This window comes from Emys orbicularis, chromosome 3 (genome assembly GCF_028017835.1).
Source record: "Emys orbicularis isolate rEmyOrb1 chromosome 3, rEmyOrb1.hap1, whole genome shotgun sequence".
NCBI classification, from domain to species: domain Eukaryota; kingdom Metazoa; phylum Chordata; order Testudines; family Emydidae; genus Emys; species Emys orbicularis.
This window is the reverse complement of record NC_088685.1, coordinates 38015567-38040476: the sequence shown is the minus strand read 5'-3', so window position 1 is coordinate 38040476 and position 24910 is coordinate 38015567. Positions and strand designations below refer to the sequence as shown.

Here is a 24910-nt window from a genome sequence, read left to right as displayed (position 1 = left end):
GGAAGAAAAAATCTCTGTCAATTAAACTTAATATGGCCAACGTGAACCTCTCATATGTTCTCTGAAGCTCACCAGGTCTCTCAGTTTTCTATCACCGTTGACAACACTACTAGTGATACCAGCCTTGTTGTCCCATATGACAGTTTAGGAATATGTTGTCCCTCAAGGATATAACTAGGAAATCAATGCTCTCACAGCCAGGTGAACTCTGGGGAAAACATGTTTAAGCAACTCTGGGCTCAGAAGGGGTGTGGCACTGGAGTAGGGGGTCTAGACAGCTGGACTACAGGGATCCCATTGCTCAGGAAGGGTGTCAAACACAGGGTCTGCAGCTGGGAGTGTGCTTGAGAGACCACAGCTAGAAACAGTGATCAGTCACTAATAGTACTGGCCAGAAAACAAGAATTCAGTTGCACAAAAAACGTTGAGGTTTTGACGTTTTTTATTCCAGTGCGGAAGGAAGATGAGACCTTGTTGTAATTTTTTCAAAAAACATACGAGTTAGAGACCCACCCAAGAATAGCCAGTAGCCCAGGTGGTAGGGCACCCACCTGGGTTGTGAGAAACTCAGGTCCAAGTCTGAATGAGGCAGAGTAGGGACTTGAACCTGCATCTCCTACATCCCAAGCAAGTGCCCCAATCAGCAGGTTATCAAGTCAGTTTCTTTTTGTGGCCCAATGAATATTTAATTTTGTATAACATGGAACAGCTCCAACTGGAGAGACTGAGTCTATAGCCTAGAATATAGGAGACCCAGGTTCAAATCCCTGCTCCGAATTGGGCAGATCAGGAATTTGAACATGGGTCTCCCCCATCCCAGGTGAATGCCATAATCAGTGGGTTGTTGGCTATTTTGGAGTGGGTTTTTCTTTCTTTGTGTTAGTTTTAACTAATCTGCATTTTTCAGTTAAAAACGTATCAAAAAATTTCTGACCATCTCTAGTCACTATTCAGGGCTTAGAAGCACATGGGATTCAGTGGTTAGATTCTATCACAACAGATTGCTGTATGTCCAGAGAGCAGGACTGGGCCAAGTTGTGATGCCACATTAATCTGATCTTCCCACAGTCATGTTCACGTTTTGGTCTGTGTTGCCCTCTATGCATGGAACCTCCTTCTGGAGCTAATATGCTAGGTCACTACTCTCTGTTCAAATTCCTCCTTAAAACTCACTATCAGCAGCAACCAGGGAGTAACAGGAGAGACGTTTGTGGATAGTTTATGCGATTAAAATAAAAACTACCAATATATGTGGCAACCTTTGCCCTGGCCATTCTGCTTGTATGCTTCATCCCCTTTTTCCATCTTCAATCTGTTTTCTGTATTTCAGATTGTAAACTCTTTTGTTCCTGTACTGCTTCATTCTTCTGTGGGTGAGGTCAGAAGAAGAGCTCTGTGGAGCTCAAAGCCTTGTCTCTTTCACCAACAGAAGTTGGTCCAGTCAAAGATATTATCTCACCCACCCTGAGTCCCTCATATCCCGGGACCAACAGAGCTACAACAACACTGCAAACATTCTTCTGTGGCTCTTTCCAAAGTGACTGGTGGTATATTTGGCCAACTGTAAATCCAGTTAAACAAAAATGTGTTTGTGTGGATGATTACTCCCATTTGTGAGCGAGAGCAGATGCTTGTTTCAGGAACAAGTTTTGGTCTCTGTAATTACTATTCCTTAACCCTTCTGTTGGCATTGCTACTGTCTGCTAATCTATAGAGGAATCTGCCAAGGCAATTTCATTAGGGAAGAAAGGAAGGCTATTTTGTCTTTAATCAGTTTCTGAATATATTGCCTCTGCAAATACATACTGATACCCCAGAATCCCCTTTTCTTTGGAATCTGCAAACAGCCTTGAGACTGAAGTGAACAGAGAAGGTGAGGTGTATACAGCCTTTATAATTACAATTGGAATGTTCAGATTTACAGTCCGTGCATGTGAGCTCCTAATGAATTTACTGGTTTTGAATTGTTTTGTGCTTGGCAAGGCATGGTGTGCAACCTCCTACACAGTGGTTCTGTGGAGTCAATGTAATCCTATAGAACTCTGTTGTCAGTTGGTTGTGTCTATATGTTCTTTCCGTGTGCTGTCCCAGCTCTGCGCAGATAGCTGGTTCAGTAGACCAAGTGCTGAAGGCTGGAGTGTCGTTGCCTCAATAACGCTGTTCATGCTGCCCAGTGCTTCTGTCCTTGAAGCTCCAATTTTATCACTATTAACAGCAGATAAGGCAGCCTGCTCATTCAGCAAATCTTGATGTTACTCATAAAGACCACAGGCATGGTTTGGTGACAAAGACACTTGGCCAGGTTTATTGCCTCCTAGGCACAATATTAGTGCCCAGCTCTGTGGTTATAGGCAGGCTAATACATGAATGTCTCGTGGCAAGGAGAGGCTCAGTCAGCAGTTGGAATTTCTGCTGTCCCCAGGGCCACACAAAGGATTAAGGTGAAGTACCCCAACATTTATAGGCTGAGACAAACAACTGGAAAACACAACTTACATGCCACCTTATGTATTTCATGACATCTGTTACCTCTCCTTGTTCCTGATATCTTGAACAAAACATCCCTAATCATTATTCTGTCAAACCATCTTATCTTGTACTATATTGGTGTGTATCTATACTAGCATTGAAATAGATTTATGTAAATATCTAATACTTAATACGCTAGCAACAACTCTACCAAATTCATAAACTTATAACCATCTACTTTAATACTTGGCCTAGCTTTAATTCACGGTCTCTGATTCAGGCCTCAGATCTTGTACCAAGCCCAGTGCTCCAGACTCTTTCTCTACTACAAACTCTAGCCTAACTTCACCTGTGATATGGCATGCCCCTTTTCCCTTTTTAGAATTAATCTTACTCTATCTCAAACTAGTTTTCTGTAGACACACATCTGTTGGAGTCTTTCTTTTATGCCTACTGCTGTGTCTACATAATTATCCCTAGCTTTTCTAATTTACCTCTTATTTCCTTGTCTCCTTTCTCAGCTGTTTCCTGTACTGATATCTTTTCTGTATAGTATGACTGTCACTAACTTTCCTTATAGGTGTCCTTATTTTTAAAGTAAATTTTCAGCTCCGTTTATAAAATACTTGTCTTTTCAATTGTTTGAGTGGCCACATGCATACATGCAGGTAAGATTTATACATATACAAAGAAATCCAAAAGTCTGCAGCTTGTGGAATAGAATAGCATCTGAAAAGAAACAAAGTTGTTTACTTGGATTGTTTTCTTTCAAGGGACCAGCCAGTCATTTCAAAAATTATCTAAAACCATATCTGTTAGTTCTGTTTTAAAAAGAAAAAAATCCTTACGCTGAATGTTCTGGGAATTTATTACATTTCTTAGGCCATGTCTATACTTACCGGGGATCGACGCTACTGCGATCAATGCAGTGGGAGTTGATTTAGTGCATCTATTGAAGACCTGCTAAATTGACCACAGAGCACTCTCTGGTCGACTCCAGTACTCCACTAGAATGAGAGCATCTCCCGTCAATGCAGCGTGGTGTAGACACTGCAGTAAGTCGACCTAAGCTATGTCAACTCCACCTTCGTTATTCATATAGCTGTAGTAGCGTAACTTAGGTTGACTGACCCAAGTAGTGTAGACAAGGCCTTAGTCTTTGAAATCTTAAAAAATTGTAAACTGAAAAGGGAAACACACTAACCTGTTTTCTTATGGTGGATACTTTGGACCTGGTTCCAGAGATTATTTTGGTAAAAGAAAACATTAGTGTGGGTAAGAAATCAAGTTTGATATGAGGAGACATTTTAAGGTGAAATAAGATAACCCGCCTATGTTGCCTATATTTGACCTGCTGATTCAGAATATCTAGAATATCAACACTATCGCCAGGAGTAAAAATAGTCTCTAGAAAACTTGCCTCCAGCCACAGTCTTACCTCTAATACACACCTTCAGATATTTTGGAACATATCACACATTGTCTAAGCTAGAGAAAGAGGTAAACATCATTTGAAAGCTGTTGACAGTTATTTTTATTTCTAATTCTATACTTTTAATGTGACTAGCTTTTAAACTAAAGTTAGTTACAGAAAATAGTTTGATATATTTTGAGAGACCACATCTAGAAATACAAACACATGATTTTAATGTGTACTGCACAATATTAATGAATAACTATAGTTTGTTATAATCAGACTTTATTCTTAGAGTTTCTCTGCATTAATACAGGAAGAGTTTCATTTTACTCTCCACAGTTGCAAGTTTAGCTACAAGGAGACTTGATTGTTCTATCCAGAATTCAATAGCTGATAGTGTACAGAAAGGTCATCCTTGCGAGACATTTTCTTCTGGGGAGAGGAACATAGAGGTCTATTTTGCTCTTCTTTCTGCCTTGTAACAGCTAATGAAAGTAGGCTAGGTATTTGGGCAATGAGCTGTCTTCGAAATTGCTGCCTGCATGTCTGCTTTATATAATACACTGGGGCATCTGAAGCTGAATATTTGTCATGGCTTTCGTGAGTCATGGATTATATGATTTTTCATGGGGTTGTGGTTTTTCGTTTGTGTGTATACAACCTACGCTATTATTATATATAGCAGTTGTGTCTGTGTTCATTACAATAACAGCTTATAAAGCCACTGGCAATAATAGAGGTCTTTTTCCATTTCTGATTCCTAAGTTTCTATGAGAGGATTGATAGACAAGATTTCAATTGCTATCCAGTTCACACATGGGATGATTTGGGCTTGTTTCTGGTTAATAGACTATTGAAAATTAACATTATCTATTACATTAAATTTAAACACTATATTAAAATCTCTGTTTGAATGTTGTAAATGCTACAGAAATTGAAGATAATATATCTTGTGTTTTTTCCCAAATTCACAACACAGATAAAAGGGGTGGGAGGTTGACCTACTAAAGTTCCCTTGCATGCACAATTCACTACCTTCTTTCTTTTATCTTCCTTCCAGTGTTATCATTTTTCTTATTCCTGTGAAATAAAATCAGCCACCCAGTCCCCCATTGTCTTGTGTGGTCTTGTGGAAAGTTAAATATAGATGCTAACTAAGGAACATGTTCTTCAGTATTTTATTGTAGGAGTTCGAGAAACTGACTTCATACTGTGCACCTTCTCATGAACTATGTTACTAATCTTACTACAAGGACTTGGATTTTCAAGTTGCAGCTGTATTGTAGCCCCAGGATGATACTTCTGGGTGACCAGTGAAGGCGGAAAATCTTCTCTCTCTCTCTCACACACACTCACACTCACACACACACACACAGAGGTGTGAGTCTAAACAGCCTCACCTATTATTCTAGCTGTTTTTGCTTTTGCTCCCTGTAACTAGGACTATGTTCCCTTTGTGTCTGCATTCTTATCCAAGAATAGTTTGAGGTTTTAATAGAAAATATGGCTGCCAATTAATTGCAGTTAACTTAAGCGATTAACTCAAAACAAATTAACTTGATTAAAAAAATTAGTCACAATTAATCGCAGTTTTAATTGCACTGTTAATAATAGAATACCAATTTAAATTTATTATATCTATTTTGGATGTTTTTCTACATTTTCAAATGTATTGATTTCAGTTACAACACAGAATACAAAGTGTACAGTGCTTTATATTATAATTTTTATTACAAATATTTGCACTGTAAAAAAGAAACAAAAGAAATTGTATTTTTCAATTCACCTCATACAAGTACTGTAGTGCAATCTCTTTATCTGGGAAATGCAACTTAGAAATGTAGATTTTTTTTTCTTACATAACTGCACTCAAAAAGAAAACAATGTAAAACTTTAGAACCTACATGTCCACTCAGTCCTAGTTCTTGTTCAGCCAATCGCTAAGCCAAACAAGTTATTTTTACATTTATGGGAGATAATGCTGCCCACTTCTTATTTACAGTGTCACCTGGAAGTGAGAATAGGCATTCACATGGCACTTTAGTAGCCAGCATTGCAAGGTATTTACGTGCCAGATATGCTAAACATTCGTATGCCCCTTCGTGCTTCAGGTACCAATACGCTAACCTGTAAAGTAACTCATGCTGTTGAAAAGTACCTTGTGCTGATTTCTTGTGTGGGACATAATATATACTAGGTGAAATTGCACCTGGGAAGTGCATGCAATCACAAAGAAGCTACAGAAGATCTAACAGGAAACTTGCCGTAAGCCTCTTTGTCACAGAGGCACATTTATTTTCTGTGCCTACACTTATTCAGAGTTTTTGGCCAATAACTGGTGAATGTGTATTACAAAAATGTGTCATGTCACTCTTACTGCAGAGAATTGCATATAACTCATGCCTGAGTTCTTCTGGAACCTCTGCTCCCAGATGGGTTCCAAAAAGACTAGTTTGGAGGGGCGTGGAGCAAAACAAAAGATCACTATGGGTTGGGAAACTACAGAGCCACACAGTCGCACAGCAAATGTGCTGCTGCATCTGCAGGTGAAGTGGCAGCTGACTGCTTGAAAGCCCCCTGCCTTTCTGCCTTGCTCTTGTGTGGCCCCAAAGTAGCTGAGTATGTGGAACAACTCACTTGTACAGGGTTGAAGGTTCAGAGAGCAGCCTCCTGGCCCAAGCTTCTTTTCCCCATTTTTGTGGCTTGGCTCAGTTTTGTATGGTATTGGTGGATGTCCATCAACAAATAACCTTCTGGTGAATGGGTGAATTGAAGTGAGATTGGAGCTACCAGAGAGTTGTGAAGGAATAGGGAGTAGGAGAAAAGTCATGGGTAGGGAAGAAACAGAACAAGCGGGGAGGGAAAACAACGAAAAAAGAACAGACAGAAAAGGAAAAGTGTGAGAGAAAACAGAGAAAAAAGAGATGGCAGAAGCTGTGTCAGCATATGGGTTGCATACATTTGCTAATCCATTCCACAGGTAAATTGCGCCAAAAAAATAAAAAGTTGAACCATTGTTATATATGGTGTCAACATTCCCATCTGTTGCCACGTGTAATGCAGTTGTGGCAGACCTCCAGCGTTAGCAAAGAGTTCATTTCTCAAGCCCCGATGATGGCAGGAAACATACTAAAACCTCTAGCCGTGCTGGAGAAGTTTGCCAGCTGTTTTGTTTGTGTTGGGTGACAGATCTTTACTATCCCTTTAAATTTGTGTATTTTGATGTTCAACCTTTATCTTGTTTTGTCTTTGAATAAATCTGCTAATACAGCATTTCACAAATTGTGGTTAACACCAGGTGGTTCAGGGTGGGTATATTTGTCTGTTTGTTAATTTATGCAGCACCATGGCAAAAAGGTAAGTTATGTAGTCACTTCTATGGCTGCTTAGTCTAATTACACATGGCACTTGTATTAGATGGCACTCTTTAGAACTGAGCAACCAAAAGTGGAGATTGGTTACTCACTTCCAAATTCTAGCATGCTATGTAATTTTCAGTGGAGAAAAATTACGATGGTCACCAATGGTAAGAGAACCACTGTTACTTCTGTCCTGCCATCTTCCTATTCTTTATCTTTCTTCCAGCTTCATTATCCTCCAAACCTTTGAAAAAGTATTTTTGCAAGATTTCCAAACTACCTCTCAACTCATAACAGCAACCAATGCATTATATGTATCCAGTCTGTTTGGTGTGGGTACTATCAAGTAAAATTTTCAGAAGTGCCTAAATCCTATTTTCAAAAATGGCAGGCACTTGAGGAGCCTAAATCTCATTGAAAGTCTGTGGGACTTAGGAGCCTAAGTGACTAAGGGATTGTCTACAAAGTGGAATAATGTGTACTATGGGGGTGTGATTTCTAAAGCTCGCTAATGTGTGTTATGCATTAATTGGTCTGTATAGACCAGTGGTCCCCAACCTTTTCCGTGGGGCAGGTGCCGGATGACTAGCCGCCGAGGACCGTGGCCGCTGGACAAGCAACCGCCGAAATGCCGTGGTGAAGCGGCAACGTCAAGAGACGTCGCCACCGAAATTCGGCGGCATTTCGGCGGTAGCGCTTCTTGATGATGCTGCTTCTTGGCAGCATTTCGGCGGCTGCTTGTCCGGTGACCAGTAGGCGGGTGCACATGGATGCCCCGGCGGGCTCCATGGCGCCCCCAGGTACCACATTGGGGACCCCTGGTATAGACCCTGCTGATACGCACTAAAGGTTCCCTAGTGCTCTTTAATGTAGTACTGTTTCAAATAGCACTGCGTTAGCTTTAGGAACCTTTAGTGTGCACCAGCAGGGCCTGCACAGACCGGTTTAGGCACAACACATTAGTGTGCTTTAGAAATCACACTCCCATAGTGCGCATTAACCCACTGTGTAGGCAAGCCCTAAGTCACTTCTGAAAATGGGCTTTAGGCACTTTTGAAGATTGTGCCTATGTCTCCATATAAACCTGTGCACTTCCAAGTATACTGTTGGAGCTAAATAATTTGTATTTTTTTCTCTCTCCTTTTGCTTTCTCTTTTTCCCTTTTTTCCATGTCTTTTTTTGTCTTTCCTTCTCCCCACTCCCTCCTTTTAGTTTTCTGTATTTCCTCCTTACAAGGATGCTTGTTTTGTTATACAACCTTTCTAGGTGGAAAATGTTTAGTACTTAGGAAGATTATAGAAAGGTATGAAAGAAATGGTACAGATCCAAAATGACTTCCGGAGACTAGGATTAGTATTTTTCCTTTTGCATCAAGGGTTTTCTTGCAGAGGAAATTCATTAGGAACACATAGATAATCTTAAATAGTTTCTCTTCACAGTGAGCTCCATAGCCTCGTTAAGCACTAATTTGATGATTGCTGCTGGTATTTGCCACCCAAGATGCATTTGGGCAGGCTGTAGACAGCAGATCAGGAAGCATATCTAGGCATTTTGGGTGTGAAGGGGAAGCACTCACATTTAATTGCCAGCCGTTGAAATCCTCATTTTTCTGGTCTAGAACTGTTGCAGCTAGATTCTGGTCTCTCATTTTAAATTTGGTGATTGGCATCAGGTGATGTTTGTTATGACACCTGTCAAAATATGCAGCTGTTCTTACTGGAACATGAATTGGAATGTTTGGCCTTAGCAAATTTTACCTGATCTTACTGGTTGTTCCATCTGTTCCAAGGTCTTTGGATTATCTATCTTGCTTTTAAGAGAGATTTATTTTTTCTGGTACCATTCAATTTTGCCTTCTTTTATGCTATTAATATATTAAAGGGACAGTGTCAACTTGAAAATTATATTCTCTGAAAATGTTGAACCTATTATAATTAAAAGCAACACCTAAGGTAACTCATTGGGGGAAAAAGTAACAAAATAAATTCCCATTGTCTATACTTTTTACTATACACAAAGCTGCTTTAAGAACCCCAAAGGCTATCAACAGGGTTTAAATTTAGGGACTTTCAGTATGGAGACCACCAGGACTTGAGTTAAAGGAGAACTCCAGTAGCTGGCAGTAGAAGTAGGCTGTTCTCTTTTGTTCACTAGCTTTTCAAGTGAGTAATACTGTCAGTGTTACTTTCGCTGTTCTGTTGGATAGCCAGTCAATTTCTCCCTTGCTGAGAAAAACCTTATAAACATCAACTGGAGAGTAGAAAACCCTTTTAACAATATATATGCATTTGAATTTCAGGACACACTATTTGTTTTTATATACTTCTGTATGGAGGTGTACTTGTTATTTGATCAGCATCAGTGTATTCAGTACAGTACTGAATAATATATAATAGAGGACCTGGTCTCCACCCAAAGGAGTTTATAATCAGAGTCTCCGATCTTGCAGAGGGCTGCACACAGCCAGTCCTCGATTTGTGCATCACATCCCTTTCCCTAGTGGGATTCCATCTGGATGTATGTGTCCACCTATGTAAGGGCCCTTTGCAGGGCTGGACTTAAGTTAGGCAATACAGTTCAGACCACAGAACAGCAGGTAACCAAGTACAGGGAACACTTTTAGGCAATATAGTTGACACTTAATTCTGTAGAATCCAAGGCTGGGAAAGATCATTGTGATCTTCTATTCTGACCTCCTGTATAACACAGGCCAGAGAACTTCCCCAAAATAATTCCTAGACTATATCTTTTTAGAAAAACATCCAATCTTGATTTTGAAATTGTCAGTGATGAAGAATTCACCATGACCTTTGTTAAATTGTTCCAATAGTTGATTAATTATGTAATATAGCACATTTATTTCTGTCATAGATTAGTATTAATATACTCAGTCCTTCTTGCTTTCTCTTTTCCCATGTAATCCGTTGGTTATTGAAGCAGATATATTCCCTTTTCCTGTCTTTGATCCATAGGCTTATGAGATTAAATTTCATATGCTGAATTCTACAATCCATTTATCAGACCTTTATAATACTGTTGTTATTGAGAGGTTATAATAATCAGCAAATATCATTGCTGCTTCTCATTTTTGTTCCAGGTAATTGAAACAATGTATAAAAACAAAAATAACAATCCTTTCTCCATACTGATACACTCTCTGCCAATCACCTCTTCCATCTTGAAATACTTCTATTCAAAAGCACCCAGTGTTTTCAACATGCAAATGATTACCTCATCCATTCACACTGCTCACTTTCCCCAACTCTTGTACCATTAATACTGCCCTATTAGAGGAAGGATGGTGTTATGATTATGGCAGTAGACTCAGTGCCCAGACTCTCTGGGGGACTTTGAGCAAGTCACTTGCCCCAACTGTAAAGGACGATAATGGTTGGTCTATATTGTCTGTTTAGATTGTAAGCTCTTCGGGGAAAGATTTGTCTCTTGCTACTTTCTTTTATGGTACCTAGCACAATGTGGCCACAGTCTTGGTTGGCGCATATAGTCATTGTATGTAAATTTCATATCTGAATGTTAACATTATGTCTGTGGTATTTCCGTGCACTTCATACATGGTTGCACAACATTGATTTTCTTTGGTCCTCAAATTAAATATAGCAAGAAACTAGTTATGACCCACTCTGATTAAATTTGGGAAATGGTTTCCGTTCTAAGCCCATGTATTCAATCATTCAGAACTTCCTGAAACTTTCAAATCTTGGGCTGAAATTTTCCATTACTTGATTTCTACCTGAAAGTTTTGGACAGTTTCAACAAAACGGTTCAAATGCTTTTAAGCAAAAGAAGCGTGGGAAAAAATACTGTACCCATTATAAAATAATAATTTTGTAACTTTGTTGCTTAGTAATGTAATACTAATGCTGAAATGATTGATTGAAATTTACCATGGAAATTTACTTTGATTTTACAGAAAATCACATACTTGTCATGTGTGACAGAGTACACACTTAGGGCCTGATTCCATTTAAAACAATATGTGTTTTTAATATAGCCAAATGCAAAGGTATACACTAGGAACAAGGACTGCAGATCATATCTATAGAATGGGGGACTGTATGCTGGAAAGCAGTGATCTGAAAAGGATTTTCCAGCATCATAGTTGACAAGCAAGACAAGACATAACAAGAATCAGTGGCTCGAAGCTGAAGCCAGACAAATTCAAATTAGAAATTAGGCACACATTTTTAACTGGAACAACCTACCAAGGGATATGGTGGATTCTCTCCTTCTTTTGATTGATGTCCTCAAATCAAGACTGGATGGCTTTCTGGAAGATATACTTTAGCCAAACACAGGTTATGTTTTAGTCAAAAATAAGTTATTGGGTTCAGTAAAGGGGTAACAGGATGAGATTTAATGGCCTATGATATACACGAGATCATACTAGATGATCTAATGTACCCTTCTGACCTTAAACTCTGTGAATCCAATACCTATTGAAATCAATGGGAGCCTTTCCATTGATCTAAATGGCTGTTGGATAAGGCCCTTGAGGAAGGCTGTGCATTCATATGTACCCAAATTAGTTTTCCAGGCAACTGACTAATAATTTGTATATCTCCTATGGGATAGGGCATTCCAGTTGTATTTAGCCAAATAGTTTCTCAATATGTAATTTACCATGCTGCTTTTTTGCAAGCAAGCAGAATTTTGAAATCCTGGAGAAGGATACTTTTTTTTGTGTCCCCATCTTTTTTCTTTTTAAATTTTAAAAAATGGGTTGTGTTGTTGTTTTTTGTTTTAAACTACATTAATAGACTGTTAAAGTTGCATGGTTAAGTATTCAAAAAGCATGAAATGACAATTATGGTTCCCCTTGTGCATATATGTTACAATACTGAACTACATGATGTCATATTATTTCTCAGTTAATAAGGCAGAAGGGTTTTTTTTTTTTTTTCAACAGCCCTATATACGGGATTTTACATTCTGTTTGGCTATACGAAGAAGTGCACAATACAGTGTGTGTGTGTAAAAACTATACTAGTTCAGCTTACTACATAGAACAACATGTGACAGTGAAAATTTGCTGGTTATGTATAGGCCATCAAAGTTCACAGCCAGATTAACTTTGATTAATTCTCTCATCCTTTGATGTACACTGTCTGAGGAAGACTGTGCTAGTGATTCAAAAGCAAATGTGCTCTATGAAGTTTACTGACCAAAGGCCTGGCTCATTGATTCTTTCTGTTAGTTTCAGTGAGTGCTGAATCAGGCCCAAAGGCCTGCAAAAAAATTGTGCATGTGGGTAGTCCCATTGAGTTGAATTACTCATGTGCATAAGTGAGTTCAATTGAATTACTTGTGTCCATAAATGTTGGCAGGTTCTGGACGAAAATTATTAAAACTGGATATGTTAGAGAGAAGATACTTACTGACACTTTCTATATGATAAAGTGTTTAAACAGTTTTCACAGTGAACATAGTGTAAATATTTAAGAATACAATATGCTGTACATATAGATAAAGTTGCAGAAAAAGTATATTACAGTTGTATTACTTTAGAAATGGTATGAAATCATGTATCCAAGACTACCATATATACTCGTTTATAAATGGGTCTACACCAAAATTTGATGATTTTAAACTCTATGGAATCATTGAATTGAATATCTTATACATTGTCGTTTTGTTTACCTGGAGTGTCTGCAGGCATGGAACCCCTCAGCTCCCCGTGGCCACGGTTCGCCGTTCCCAGCCACTTCCCGCAGCTCCCATTGGCTGGGAACAGCAAACCGCGGCCACAGGGAGCTGAGGGGCTCCGTGCCTGCAGACGCTCCAAGTAAACAAAACATCCTGACGGGCCGGGAGTCAGCGTTTTCCAACCCCTGAAATATGGGGTCGGCTTATGAAAGGGTCATACATTTTTTGCTATTTTTACCTATCTATTTTAGGGGGGTCATGTGAACCCGCAGTGTTCTATAAACTATGTTTTATGTATGGGAGTCTAAGAAATTCCTATTCCTTGCATCTGATGTTCTTTATTCTTTTTTCCACTTCAACTAATTTTTTCACTTTTTGTTTTTCATGATCTATTAAAGTGATGCAGGAGAACATTTAAATTAAAAAAATCATAAATTGTTAGTTTATAAACTATGGGGCCCAGAGCAACCTAGTTATACCGACCTAGGCCCCGGTGTAGACAGTGCTATGTCAACAGGATGGCTTCTCCCATCGATTTCGCTACAGCCTCTCAGGGAGGTGAAGTGCCTGCACAGACAGGAGAAGCTCTCCCGTCAGCATAGGTCGCATCTTCAGTAAGCGCTGCAGCGGCATAGCTGCACCAGTGCATCTCTTTTAACTAACTTTTTTTCCCTTTTCCTTCTAACTTACTTTCTTCTACTTTATTCTCTGACTATCAGCATTCATGATTTCACTTTACTCTGAGTCTTAAATATTATTTGGTTCATTTACATGGGAATTTTATCTAAGTAAATCTGGAATTTGGCTCTCTTCATATTTATAGTATCATATCTCCTATTGCCAACTCCAAATGTTCAAAAATCATGAATACCCCAAAAAATCATGAGATTGACTTTAAGATCATGAGACTTAAGAAAGTAATAAATGTGGAGTTCTTGTGATTTGCTTTCTGGTTTCTGAGCCTTTAACGTGCACTTGGACCATGTTTCCAAGCTTTTTTTTCAAGCAATGAAGGCTAGAAAGTTACCAGTACTTTTCCTTTTAATGAAAGGTGAGACTCTCACAATATCACTTGTTTTCAGGCGCTGGGTCTTTAAATAAAACATAATATATCCTGAGACTCGTGATAAAGTTGCAAGAGTTGGCAACTCTGAAAACTTACCAGAGTAGTAATTTAGCAGATTTGAAATGAAGAGAAATCTTTTCCCTGTTTTACATCTGAGGTTTTTAGCTTTCTTTTCTTTGTACAATGTAGATTTATATTTTGCTGTGGCTTTTTCATATAAATAGAGAAGATTTGTCTTTTAAAAGCTTAAACATTGCAAGAAGAATGAATGTTTATTGCCTGAATTTTCACCTTTCCCTCTCCCCCAAGTGTGTTTTTTGTTTTGTTTTTCCTTAATACTTTTTTGCCCTAGGTCTCAGTCTTGCTCCCTTTAATGTCAGTGGCAAAATTCCCTTTGACTTTAGCAGGGTCAACATTAGGCTTGTAGTTCTGAGTAACACTAAAGCTATTTAAACAAAAATGGTGCGAATAGTAAGAGCATGCTTAGAAGAGAACAGGTTTTCCTCCACTGTAGCTTACTGGGGAGCTGTTGCAGAGAGGATTGGGTGTTGCTTACAAGCTGCCAAGTTTTGATGAATTGGGACTGAGAGTTTTGTTTACTTTGTAGAGACAATCAGGGGGGGAAAGAGACAAGACTTTAGGGAATATTGCAATAATAATGAGAGAACAAGTGTCTCCTGTTCTTGCCTTTATTTCCACAAAGCTTCAAAGGATCCCTTCCTTTTCATAGCAGAAATATTAATCACTAGTGGCTATCACAGATAGTGTGTAGTTGTTAAAAGTTTACCCAGAGTTAAAGCTCCAGAATACTAATTGTTGCAACTTGTTCTTTAAGCAACTGTTGTAAAATACCTATGGTCTTAAAGAATTCTCTTTATATTCCATATATAATGTTCTTTGTGCTTTCCTGGGTAAATCTGATTACATGATCCTGTTCAACTTGAATATTTTTTTTTATTGTAAGAGGGTAGTGATGCCCTCACAGCTCATAACCTAGATATCTCCAAGGTAATCACGCGCAAGACAATTCACATAGAAATTCTTTACAACGTAATATATTTAAATTTCACATTTCTTGTTCAACTATTGTTTTAGTTTTCATGTTTTATTTCTCATCACTATAATTGATTCATATTGTAAATATACCTAGGTTCTCCTATTTGCAGATTCAGCAGTATGCTATTTTAAAACTACTAACCTACTATTCATGTTTCATAATCCAAAATCCTGTCTGTCCACTTAGCATCGCCACCCATCACCATGTATCTGAGTACCTTCCATTTCAAATCAGTAGCAGTAGTGAACTCCCTAATGAACTGCTTGGAGTCTCCAGCTGTCATCCCTTTTTAAGGAAAAAACTGTGTTGTTTTTTGTTTCCTCGTGTTTTAGGTTGTTTTGATTTGTTTGTTACATATTTTTATTTTTTGTGGAAGGTGCTTGAGTAGATGGGGAGGCAGAGTGTCAATGTTGTGAGTTATTCTCTCCATCAGTGTTTATTAATTTGGCAATATACTAAAAATTATTTCTTTCCAAACTGTAACAGTAGATTTTTATCCTGTGTTTTGCTTATAGTAGCAAATATATTTTTTCTGCTGTCTCAATATGCACACACCCAACTCCTCAATTTGTCACATATTTAACAAAAAAATACTGTTTGGATGATTAATTACCTCACAATTTAAGCAAATCTTTATAATTACATATTCAACTATGACATTATTAAATTAATGTAGAATTGTTTTGTTTCATCTTGTTTCAGTAATTATTTAAAACCATATGTATTCATTTCAGAGAGCAACATTCTAAGTATTGATATTTTTACTATAGATATGTTTTTCTTTCAGATATTTTAATTACTTAATAGAAAGATGATCTTATATTATTTTCATTGTGCTCATTGGTTCTGTGCTAACTTCTTAAAATGTATTTAGATTATTTTCTTTGGTTCTATGTTTAGTATATTGTTTATCTTTAGGATATGTTCATTGTGCTTTTTTTTAGGCAAGGTTTGTTACATTTGCAGTACTAATATTCTCAGTATATTTTTCCTTTGTTATTATCCTTATATTAAGACCATCAAAAAGATTTTTTTTTTTTTTAATCAAAAGGCTCAACATCCATGCCTCATAGGACAGTGGAAGCTGTGTTTGGGTTTTTGTTTTGGTTTTTTTCTGGTAGATTTGCCCTTTTCTACTAGAATGGGGTCTTCCATGTCAGCTCCTTTGGCACTGGTTTTCTTACTCAGCAGGAGGAAACTGAAAGACATGCCTTTTATGCAACATGATGTGGTGGTGTCACAGAGCAACAAATCAAAGTCCTGTTGTTTAGACCAAAATTCTTATTGAGCTCTGTTAAGTCGGTTAAGTCTTCAAAGACAGCACTTTCCGTGATTCTCTCATTAGATTGCTTTTTACTTTTTATCAGTAGAGCTTGATGAGACTTAACTGAAGATTCACAAGAGTCATATTGCAGTTTGGTCTTTGCCTTTTTCATCCTCCATTCTCCCTGTGAAATTCTACTGAACTGCTTTTAGAGCCCATTATGCTCATAACCTTCCCTTCCACCGTGATACACACATAGGTCACCTTGCAGAGTCTTTTGATAACAAAGATTCACAATCATCCACCTTCTAAAAAGATTTTTAGTAACTTGCTATTGCTTCTCTCATGCTTTCAAGGTCTTTCTCAACGTTTTTCTGTCACAGCAGTTTAAAGATAATTATTCCTCTTCCTCAATCTGAAAAAAAGCCACAGATTCAATTTTTGGATGTTAGAAATTGTACAGTAGGTAAAAAATATAGAAGTATTTTTGTTGGTTTCTTTTAAAAAATTATTCTAGAGTAAAAATAAATCTTTTTATGACCAAACCCCTTGAGATACAATTTATAGGAATGCCATAGATTTTTTTCCAAGGGAAGTTTATTTGTTTATGTTTTATATCTAAGTATTTTGAGGGTTGTAACACTTACAAACCGGCAAAGACTTGTAAAGTCTAAAATAAAGTAATGATCGTTATTTTTCCTCAGAAAAATAAGTTTACAATTGTTTGTTAAATTAACATAATGTAAAGTTTTCGTATGGGTGCTGCTGACCTACACCAGTTGTACCTAAGAGTAACCACATCAAAATCATTTAACAAAAATGAAGATAGATGTTCCTAGATCCAATATGGGAGGGGAGGGGATGAAGCTGATATCTGAGAACAGTTTGGATCTCAAACTTGATTGTCCAACAAGTAAAACATCCCAGGGTTTTTCTGTAAACAAAGTTAGTTCTTAAAATTAAGATGTGTATGCACGCACGCACGTTTCTCCCTTTCTAAAGGACAATTTGCTGATCTGATTTGACCTGCAGTTACAAAATATTGGGTAGGTTGACTGATTGGCATGCCCTATCAGAGTTTCAAGTTAAAAGTTGGTTTCCCTCCTCACCGGATGGCAGCACTTCCTTTTACCACATTTTCATGAGACCATATGCATAGCTATGTGCATTCCTCCCAAAGTGCAACTTGCCAAGCAGAATAATTTAGCCAAGTAACTAACCAAGCAAGCAAATCATCCATTTTTTCTGCTATTCAATAAGGTATGCAAGGAAACTGAGGTGGGAGGGCAGTGCCAGTCAGTGCCTTCGGGATTTTTAAGTTCAGATTGGCAGTCTGTTCAGTGCACAGTAAGTAACTGAATTTCAGTTGTCTGATCCTCATGTATACTTGCCCTGGCTGCTGGCCAATAAAATTTTTCCAGACATGCTTGGTTCACATTACTATAGTAAAAATTATTTTACTTAAAAGAATTCTAACTATATTATCAAGATTTATTCCAAGAGAGGCAACAGAGAGAGAAATAAAAACACCAGTGTTTTGGATCCTTTTGGGATGTCAGCATGGGTCACAAAGAGTATAAAATAATAAAAAATCTAGGGGTGGAAGCATGGTATTGATCTTTTCCTTCCTGTGGACTGGCTGCATGCTGCAGTAGTCTTTGATGGACGCTGTGACATCACAGCAAGGTTCATACTAATGGATCGCATTTGAATGGTTTCTGGCCAGCTGCCCTGAATGAAGTAGCACATCATTTGTGCTTAACAAATAATAAATTAATAATACAAATAAAGTATATTTGTAGGTAATACTGTGCTGGATGCCTGTCCTAACTGAGCTGTTGGGGACTTTCAGCGTGTACCAAAATTGGTATGTGACTTTTTGCAGGACACTATGAGTTCCCATAGCTTTCTGCATTAGAAAATAATTAAATGAGTTTCTCTACTCACACAGACGAAGTGTGATTTATAAGCCAGATACAGTTGGCCTTCAGCTCCGTTCATCTCTCTAACATAAGGTGACACCAACTTTGTTGATACAGCTTAGTAATGTGGTTCTTGGTTACTCCTTCCCTTTCTGCCTCTGATAGCATACCCACACACACACTAGTGGCCTCATGTGCAGCAATGTAAAGGATCAATAACTTTCCAAAATAGACAGTCCCAAATCTTGTTTACATATTCTATGATTTGTTAGTGAGAGGCATGTTTCCTCTGTGGCACTGCCTGTGGACTGAACTATCCTGATTTGGTTCCCAGGTCAGGTCTCCCACATGACATTACTGCTGCCATGTTACTGGGTTTTATTGGTTTTACCAAGAGAGCCAATGATACAGCCTTGTTCTGAGTTCTTTTCAGGGTTGTTATTGGTATGACACCTTCATCAACAAAAATTGCTTCTAAGCCTTCAGATTTTTTTCCATCTTATAGTCCACATTCTCTGAAGCTTTGCTATACAAACTGGACCTAATTTGCCTTTTACTTGACACAGAAAAATCTATTAGAGTATATCATGAGTTGCATGGATCATACCACACCAGTATGAGCCAACTTTTCTCCAAAATAACCATACTGTCTATGCATTTCTCATTATTACTTCTTAGCAGAATTATTACTTGAAGGTTGAATTAGAGCTCATTGATCCATTGTTGTGGTAGAGAATATGGCCAGCCTTAGGTCATGTTTGCCTTTTTAGATTTGCAAGATAGGCATTTAAGGTTCATAGCATTCTGCTACAAAACAGTTTTAGCTTAGTGTTCCCTCATGAAGAGATTCTGCAGTTTGGTTGTCCCCAGCTTGCATGCCTGGCTCTCTAGCGATCTAGGCATTTTTCCTTATCTTGTTTTGTCCTGTATTGTGCTTGATCACTAGTCAGTATAAGGACATATTAATCTCTTTGCTTTTGGTTTGATAACTTTTTTAAATGTTTCCTTAAAGGAATTACAAAGGCATTTTTGCTTTCTTAATCTGTGTTGTATACTTGATGCTTTATGCAACTAGTGTGTACTCCTACAGAGGGAACACTTCAGTCTGTAAGAGGAGCCTTTGGGGATACTTACCTTTGGAGAAAGGGAATTTACTTAGATGTAATTGGAGTTCTCTTAAGGTCATAATTAGTGAGTGGTTTTCTGGTTAAGATTCTGTCTTGTTTAAAAAAAAATCTTTAGAGACAATGACACATTGTATATTTCCCACTTTGACACATGTGCCTCATAAGAGCAGGAACAAAATCTCATCATCTTTCTAAAAAGCTCCTGAGTCCTGTTTATGAGAACTGGACGATAATCCCTTTAGTTTAGAGTATGCCATCAGGTTAATGTACTAGACTTGTAGGCAAGTGTTCTCTCTCTCTCTCTCTCTCATCTTCCCCCATCATAGTTTACCCGTTTGTTACTAATAACTTGTTTCTTAGGATCAGATTCTTCCCTCAGATAGTTTTTCTCAGTGTCCATTGAAGTGTGCAAATACCTGAGAGCAAATAAGGTGCAGAGTGGGTCTGAGTCTCAATGAAGTCAATTAGGATGCTTCAGCTACTCGCAGGACTGGGTCCTTAGATTACTGTATCTTTTTTTACTTTCTAATAACATTAAAAGAAAGCAATCTTTTTGTTGAAAATATTGGTTGAAGTTCTCTTTCCCCACCCCTTCCGTTTGGTATCCTTCTGTCTCACTGCAAGGAAAACTTTATTCAGTTTGGGATTCACAGTGTAATGAGTCCTTCCATAGGAACACTACTGTCTTCACAGGAGACAATATTTAATACGATAAAAGCTGAACTAAAGGGGTAGGGGGAGAGGTAGGGAGCTGGTTGGTGTTTCAGGGCAGGGATAATCTTAGCGCAATGGATCCCAGATCCTTATTGGGGCTTTGGGTACTATTACAATACAAAGTAATGATAATAGAAACTCAAATAATATATTTTACTTCCTTGTTTTTCTTTAATTGCACATCAGATTTCATGTACTTATGTCACAGTATTCCTCTTGTTAACTTTTTGTCGTTTAATTTGCTATTTTCATTCTCTTACCTAGTTTCTTTTAATGTATGTTGGTTTTCTGTCTTTATTTTTTTCTTTTCGTCTCTTTTTTTTTTTTTTTTTTATAGGGGCCCTTCAGATCTGCTTTTTATTTATTTGGAGGAAGCATGAGTGCAGGGGACTGGACTAGATGACCTCTCGAGGTCCCTTCCAGTCCTATAATTCTGTGATTTAATTTGCATTTAATTTGTGTTGCTTTCTTATTTGGTTATCTGTCTTTCTCAGTGTGTGTGTCATCTTTGTTTAAAAGGTACCATTAGAAAAGCCATCTTAAATTCTTCAGTACTATTTGTAAATTAGGGATTATTGTATTTCCGTAGCAACTCTGTAGTTAAATCGTAGATGAGTTTCCATTCTAAACCCTTATTTTCAGTTGCTAATAAATTCCTCTAATTTCTTTTGGCCTTCTAGACACACAGTATGCTATTATTTTAAGGATGAATTAGTTGCACACTTTTACCATTGTGATTATGCTTGTCTGTATATATTTATATTTCTCTGTCCAAAAATATATGATTCTATAAAGTAGCAAACATTTTACTCATTTAACATTTAGTTATTTAATCAAGGGAAGAAGAGAATTTAGAGATTTTAATTCCTAATCACTTTCTCTAGTGAATATGCCTAGGAAATGTTTTAAGAAATACCCTATAGACCATAGTCAACAATATGCATTGATAACTGTAGCAGTCAAATTCAGTAACATTTCATTATGGTTCTAGGTTCCATGGTTCCCTTTTCCATGCGGATTTTACATGCTGAACTTGAACAGTACCTAGGAAATCCCCAGGAGTCACTTGATAGACTGCACAGCATGAAAACAATCTGCACAAAGGTAAAAGCTTCTTTAGACCAGAGGTTCCCAAACTTTTTTTGCTGTGCCCCGTTCTCCAGGGGAACCACATAGCCCGCCCTCCCCCTTCCAACTCCTGGTTGTCCAAGGCAGAAAGTGACTCATTGAGGGGAACAGGCGATGCACACTTGGGACGTCGGCAGGGCCTGACTGGCTCCATGCCTGGAGGGCTCCATGGTGGTGTGGAGCGGAGCAGACTGGGGCTCCTTGTCCTTCTCCCCATGCCAAGAGCTTCTTGCTTCTGCAGGCTCTGGAGGGTTTAAAATACATGGGGCTGCAGCCGACTGGGTGTCTGGGCAGCAGCAGGGCAGTACAGTAACTCCTCGCTTAACGTTGTAGTTATGTTCCTGAAAAATGCTACTTTAAGCGAAACGATGTTAAACAAATCCAATTTCCTCATAAGAATTAATGTAAATAGGGGGGGTTAGGTTCCAGGGAAATATTTTTCACCAGACAAAAGAATACAGTATACATTTTAAACAAACAATTTAATACTGTACACAGCAATGATGATTGTGAAGCTTGGCTAAGGTGGTGAAGTCAGAGGGTGGAAGAGGGTGGGATATTTCCCAGGGAATGCCTTACTGCTAAATGATGAACTAGCACTCGGCTGAGCCCTCAAGGGTTAGCACATTGTTGTTAAAGTAGCCTCACACTCTACAAGGCAGCATGAATGGAGGGAGGGGAGACAGCATGGCAGAGAGAGACAGAGACACACACCATGTGTGTGTGAGAGAGAGAGAGACGCGCATTGCCCCTTTAAGCACGCTGACCCCACTCTAAGTACACTGCCTTTTTAAGTAGATTAGCAAGTTGAGACAGCAGCTGCTGCCAGCAAGCTCCCTCCGTCCTGAGCCCTGTGGTGTCCCCCCGCTCTGTGGATGGGGTACAGGAGGTGGGGGTGGGGAAGGTAGGGGGACACCCTGACATTAGCACCCCTCTTTCCCCCACCTCTTCACAGCAAGCAGGAGGCTCCCGGGAGCATCTCTGAGGCAGAGGGCAGGAGCAGCACATGGCAGTGTGGGAAGGGACAGCTGAACTGCCCGGCAATTGATAGCCTACTAGGCGGACGCCGGACAGGGAACTTAGGGGAGCAGGGAGCTGATAGGGGGGCTGCCGGTCCATCCTGGTTCCAAGCCCCCACCAGCTAGCTCCAACAGGCTGCTCTTCCTGCAAGCAGTGGACAAAGCAGGCAGCTGCTAAACAACGTTATAAGGGAGCATTGCGCAACTTTAAATGAGCATGTGCCCTAATTGATCAGCAACGTAACAACAAAACAATATTAATCGGGATGACTTTAAGTGAGGAGTTACTGTACATAGGAGAGGACATAGGGAGTCCCCAGCAGTCAGGGAGGTGAGGAGAGGGAGAGTAGCAGGCTGCTGTTGGGACAGGACTGGGCAGAACTATGCCCCCTGAAAACCTCCTCATACCCTCTCCCCCTCCCCCCCCGGGCAGTGCACCACACAGTTTGAAAAACTATGCTCTATACAATAGAATCTCTTAATGTTTATGCAGGTATATTTTCCTGCCTTTACCCAAAGCATCCGGTGTAGGACTAGATTTAGGCTTTAGACTAGCCCTGGCAATGGGGTGGTATTTAGGTGCAGGAATTGCACAAGGAAGGGATTGTGCCACTCCTTCCACAGCTTCTGGGGAGTAATTTACTTTCACTCCTTTTTGGGATGTAGAATTCTTCCCTCTCTCCCCATGCCTGCCAGCTCTGTTGACTGAGGTAAGGGGGGAAATAGCTGGGGAGAAACATGGCTGCACCTCTCTCTGGCTGTCACCCAACATCCTGATAGGGACTGTTCATGCCTGAGTAGGAGGGCATATCTTCTTGTACAGCTGCATGAAACTAGAGCATAGTATAGCTCTTACTGACCAGGAAGTCTGCTATCCCCCCTCAAAAGATATTAGCACTCTGGATAACTTACAGTGGAAGTGAGAAGGTGGCTGAGGTAGTATCTTCTATTGGACCAACTTCTGTTGGTGAGAGAGACATGCTTTCAAGTTTACACAGAGCTCTTCTTATGTGTAAACTCAAAAGCTCATCTATCTCACCAACCGAAGTTGGTCCAATAAAAGATATTACCTCACCCACCTTGTCTGTCTAATATCCTGGAACCAAGATGGCTACAACAACATTGTATACAATGATGGAAGTGTCCGTTATTTGGAAATTCTAATCAGTTATTTTTAAAGATTGAGATTTAGTGCAGTGTTAGTTCTTGTTTTTAACAAGGGCTTTTCAGTGCTGAAGTTAAGAGTAGTGCTGTTGTAGGTACTCCTTGTACACAAATGTGACAAAAGCTTCCCTTTACAAAGTTTACAACAAATACCTCTTCTAGTATCTCAGATTAAGAGATACTGTTTTTATTTATTGTAAACACTATTATAAATTCCAGATTAGCTCTTTAAAGAACTAGCATACAGTTGTGATACTGAAAATTTTTGCAACTTTACCAACGATAAATAAATATGATTACCTCAGTGTTTGTCGTATTGGCTATACTTACTCTCAGAAATTCCTTGAATAATACAAATGCAGAAGTTAGATAATTTCCAACATTATTTCATTATTTAAGACAGTTGGCAAGTTTTACCAATGTATTTAATAAAACAAAACATAGAAGAATGACTAGGATTTTAAACCAAAAACCAGGACTCCATTCTTTCTGCTGTGTACAGGGTTTGGCAGATGAAGGGTTCTGTGGCTCTTGCCATACTGTTAGAAAGAAGAACTGTTTGGAAACACTTATGGGATGTACAGAGTTTGGCAACTGGGAGAAGTTCTTTTTGGGACATTTTTCATCATTTTGCAGAGTGTATCTGCTGTTGTTGGGTTTAGTGTGTGGGTAGTGTTGGTGGCCTCTCATCTGGGGGTCCCTTCTGGCCTTAAACTCTTACTCTCTCTGACTCTGACTTTTTGACCCACTGGCCTTATGTCCTGCCTCTTCTCTGACTTTCCTTCACCTGCTACTGGATAAGCACTCTTCCTCATCTTAAAGAAACTCATCTCCTAACTGCTTCTGAGCTCAGCATCAGCATGGTACCTCCATATTGAATTTTGCATACACTGGCTGTCTGGTATTTGAAGTGCCACACTCTTTGGCATGTGTCAGAGCTTTCAGCTGGCTATATTAAAATGGGCAAATCCCAGTTATGATATAGTTAGCCATGATTCCCTGCCAGAACAAAGATGTCTGGTCAACCTTGAGATAAAAGATATGCATTTCCTCTTTTTATTTTCCTTTTAAAAGAAGATATTACTCTTCAGTTATTTTAAAGGCCTAACAACATATGGCTTTAGTTGTCTGCCATCAGATACATATTTTGTCTTCCAGTGCACCTCTAAGACAGGAATTGCAGGAACAGGTGTAAGGGAGAGAGGAGGGAATAAAGAGGAAGATGCACAAACAGGACAGATGAGAAATTTTACACAGTTGGTAATTTAACCACCTAAAACATTTGAAATTGTTTAGAAAAAAAATACGAAATCTGACATTTCTGCATATATAATTGGTCACACAAATCTGTTAATCAGGACCTTGTCTGCAGTGTTCATAAGTAGAACACATTCTCCACATTAAAAGAAAAAGTCATGGGACAACCAAAAAAATAACATTAAAAATAAGGGGGAATTGATGATGGGGGAATCTTTGCAGCCATAAACCAATAGTGTTTTGTTTTATTACTTTAAAATTGAAGGAGTAATATTTCAAAATC

At 38.8% G+C, this 24910-nt stretch overlaps 1 protein-coding gene across 1 annotated transcript in view; it reads left to right on the top strand.

Annotated features, from left to right (window-relative positions):
• Positions 1-24910, top strand: part of TRAPPC12 (trafficking protein particle complex subunit 12) — a 91445-nt gene that overhangs the window by 41543 nt on the left and 24992 nt on the right. Inside the window, exon 6 of the mRNA XM_065401246.1 lies at positions 21051-21163. Coding sequence (XP_065257318.1) covers positions 21051-21163 — 113 coding nt within the window. The remainder of the gene's footprint in view (positions 1-21050; positions 21164-24910) is intronic.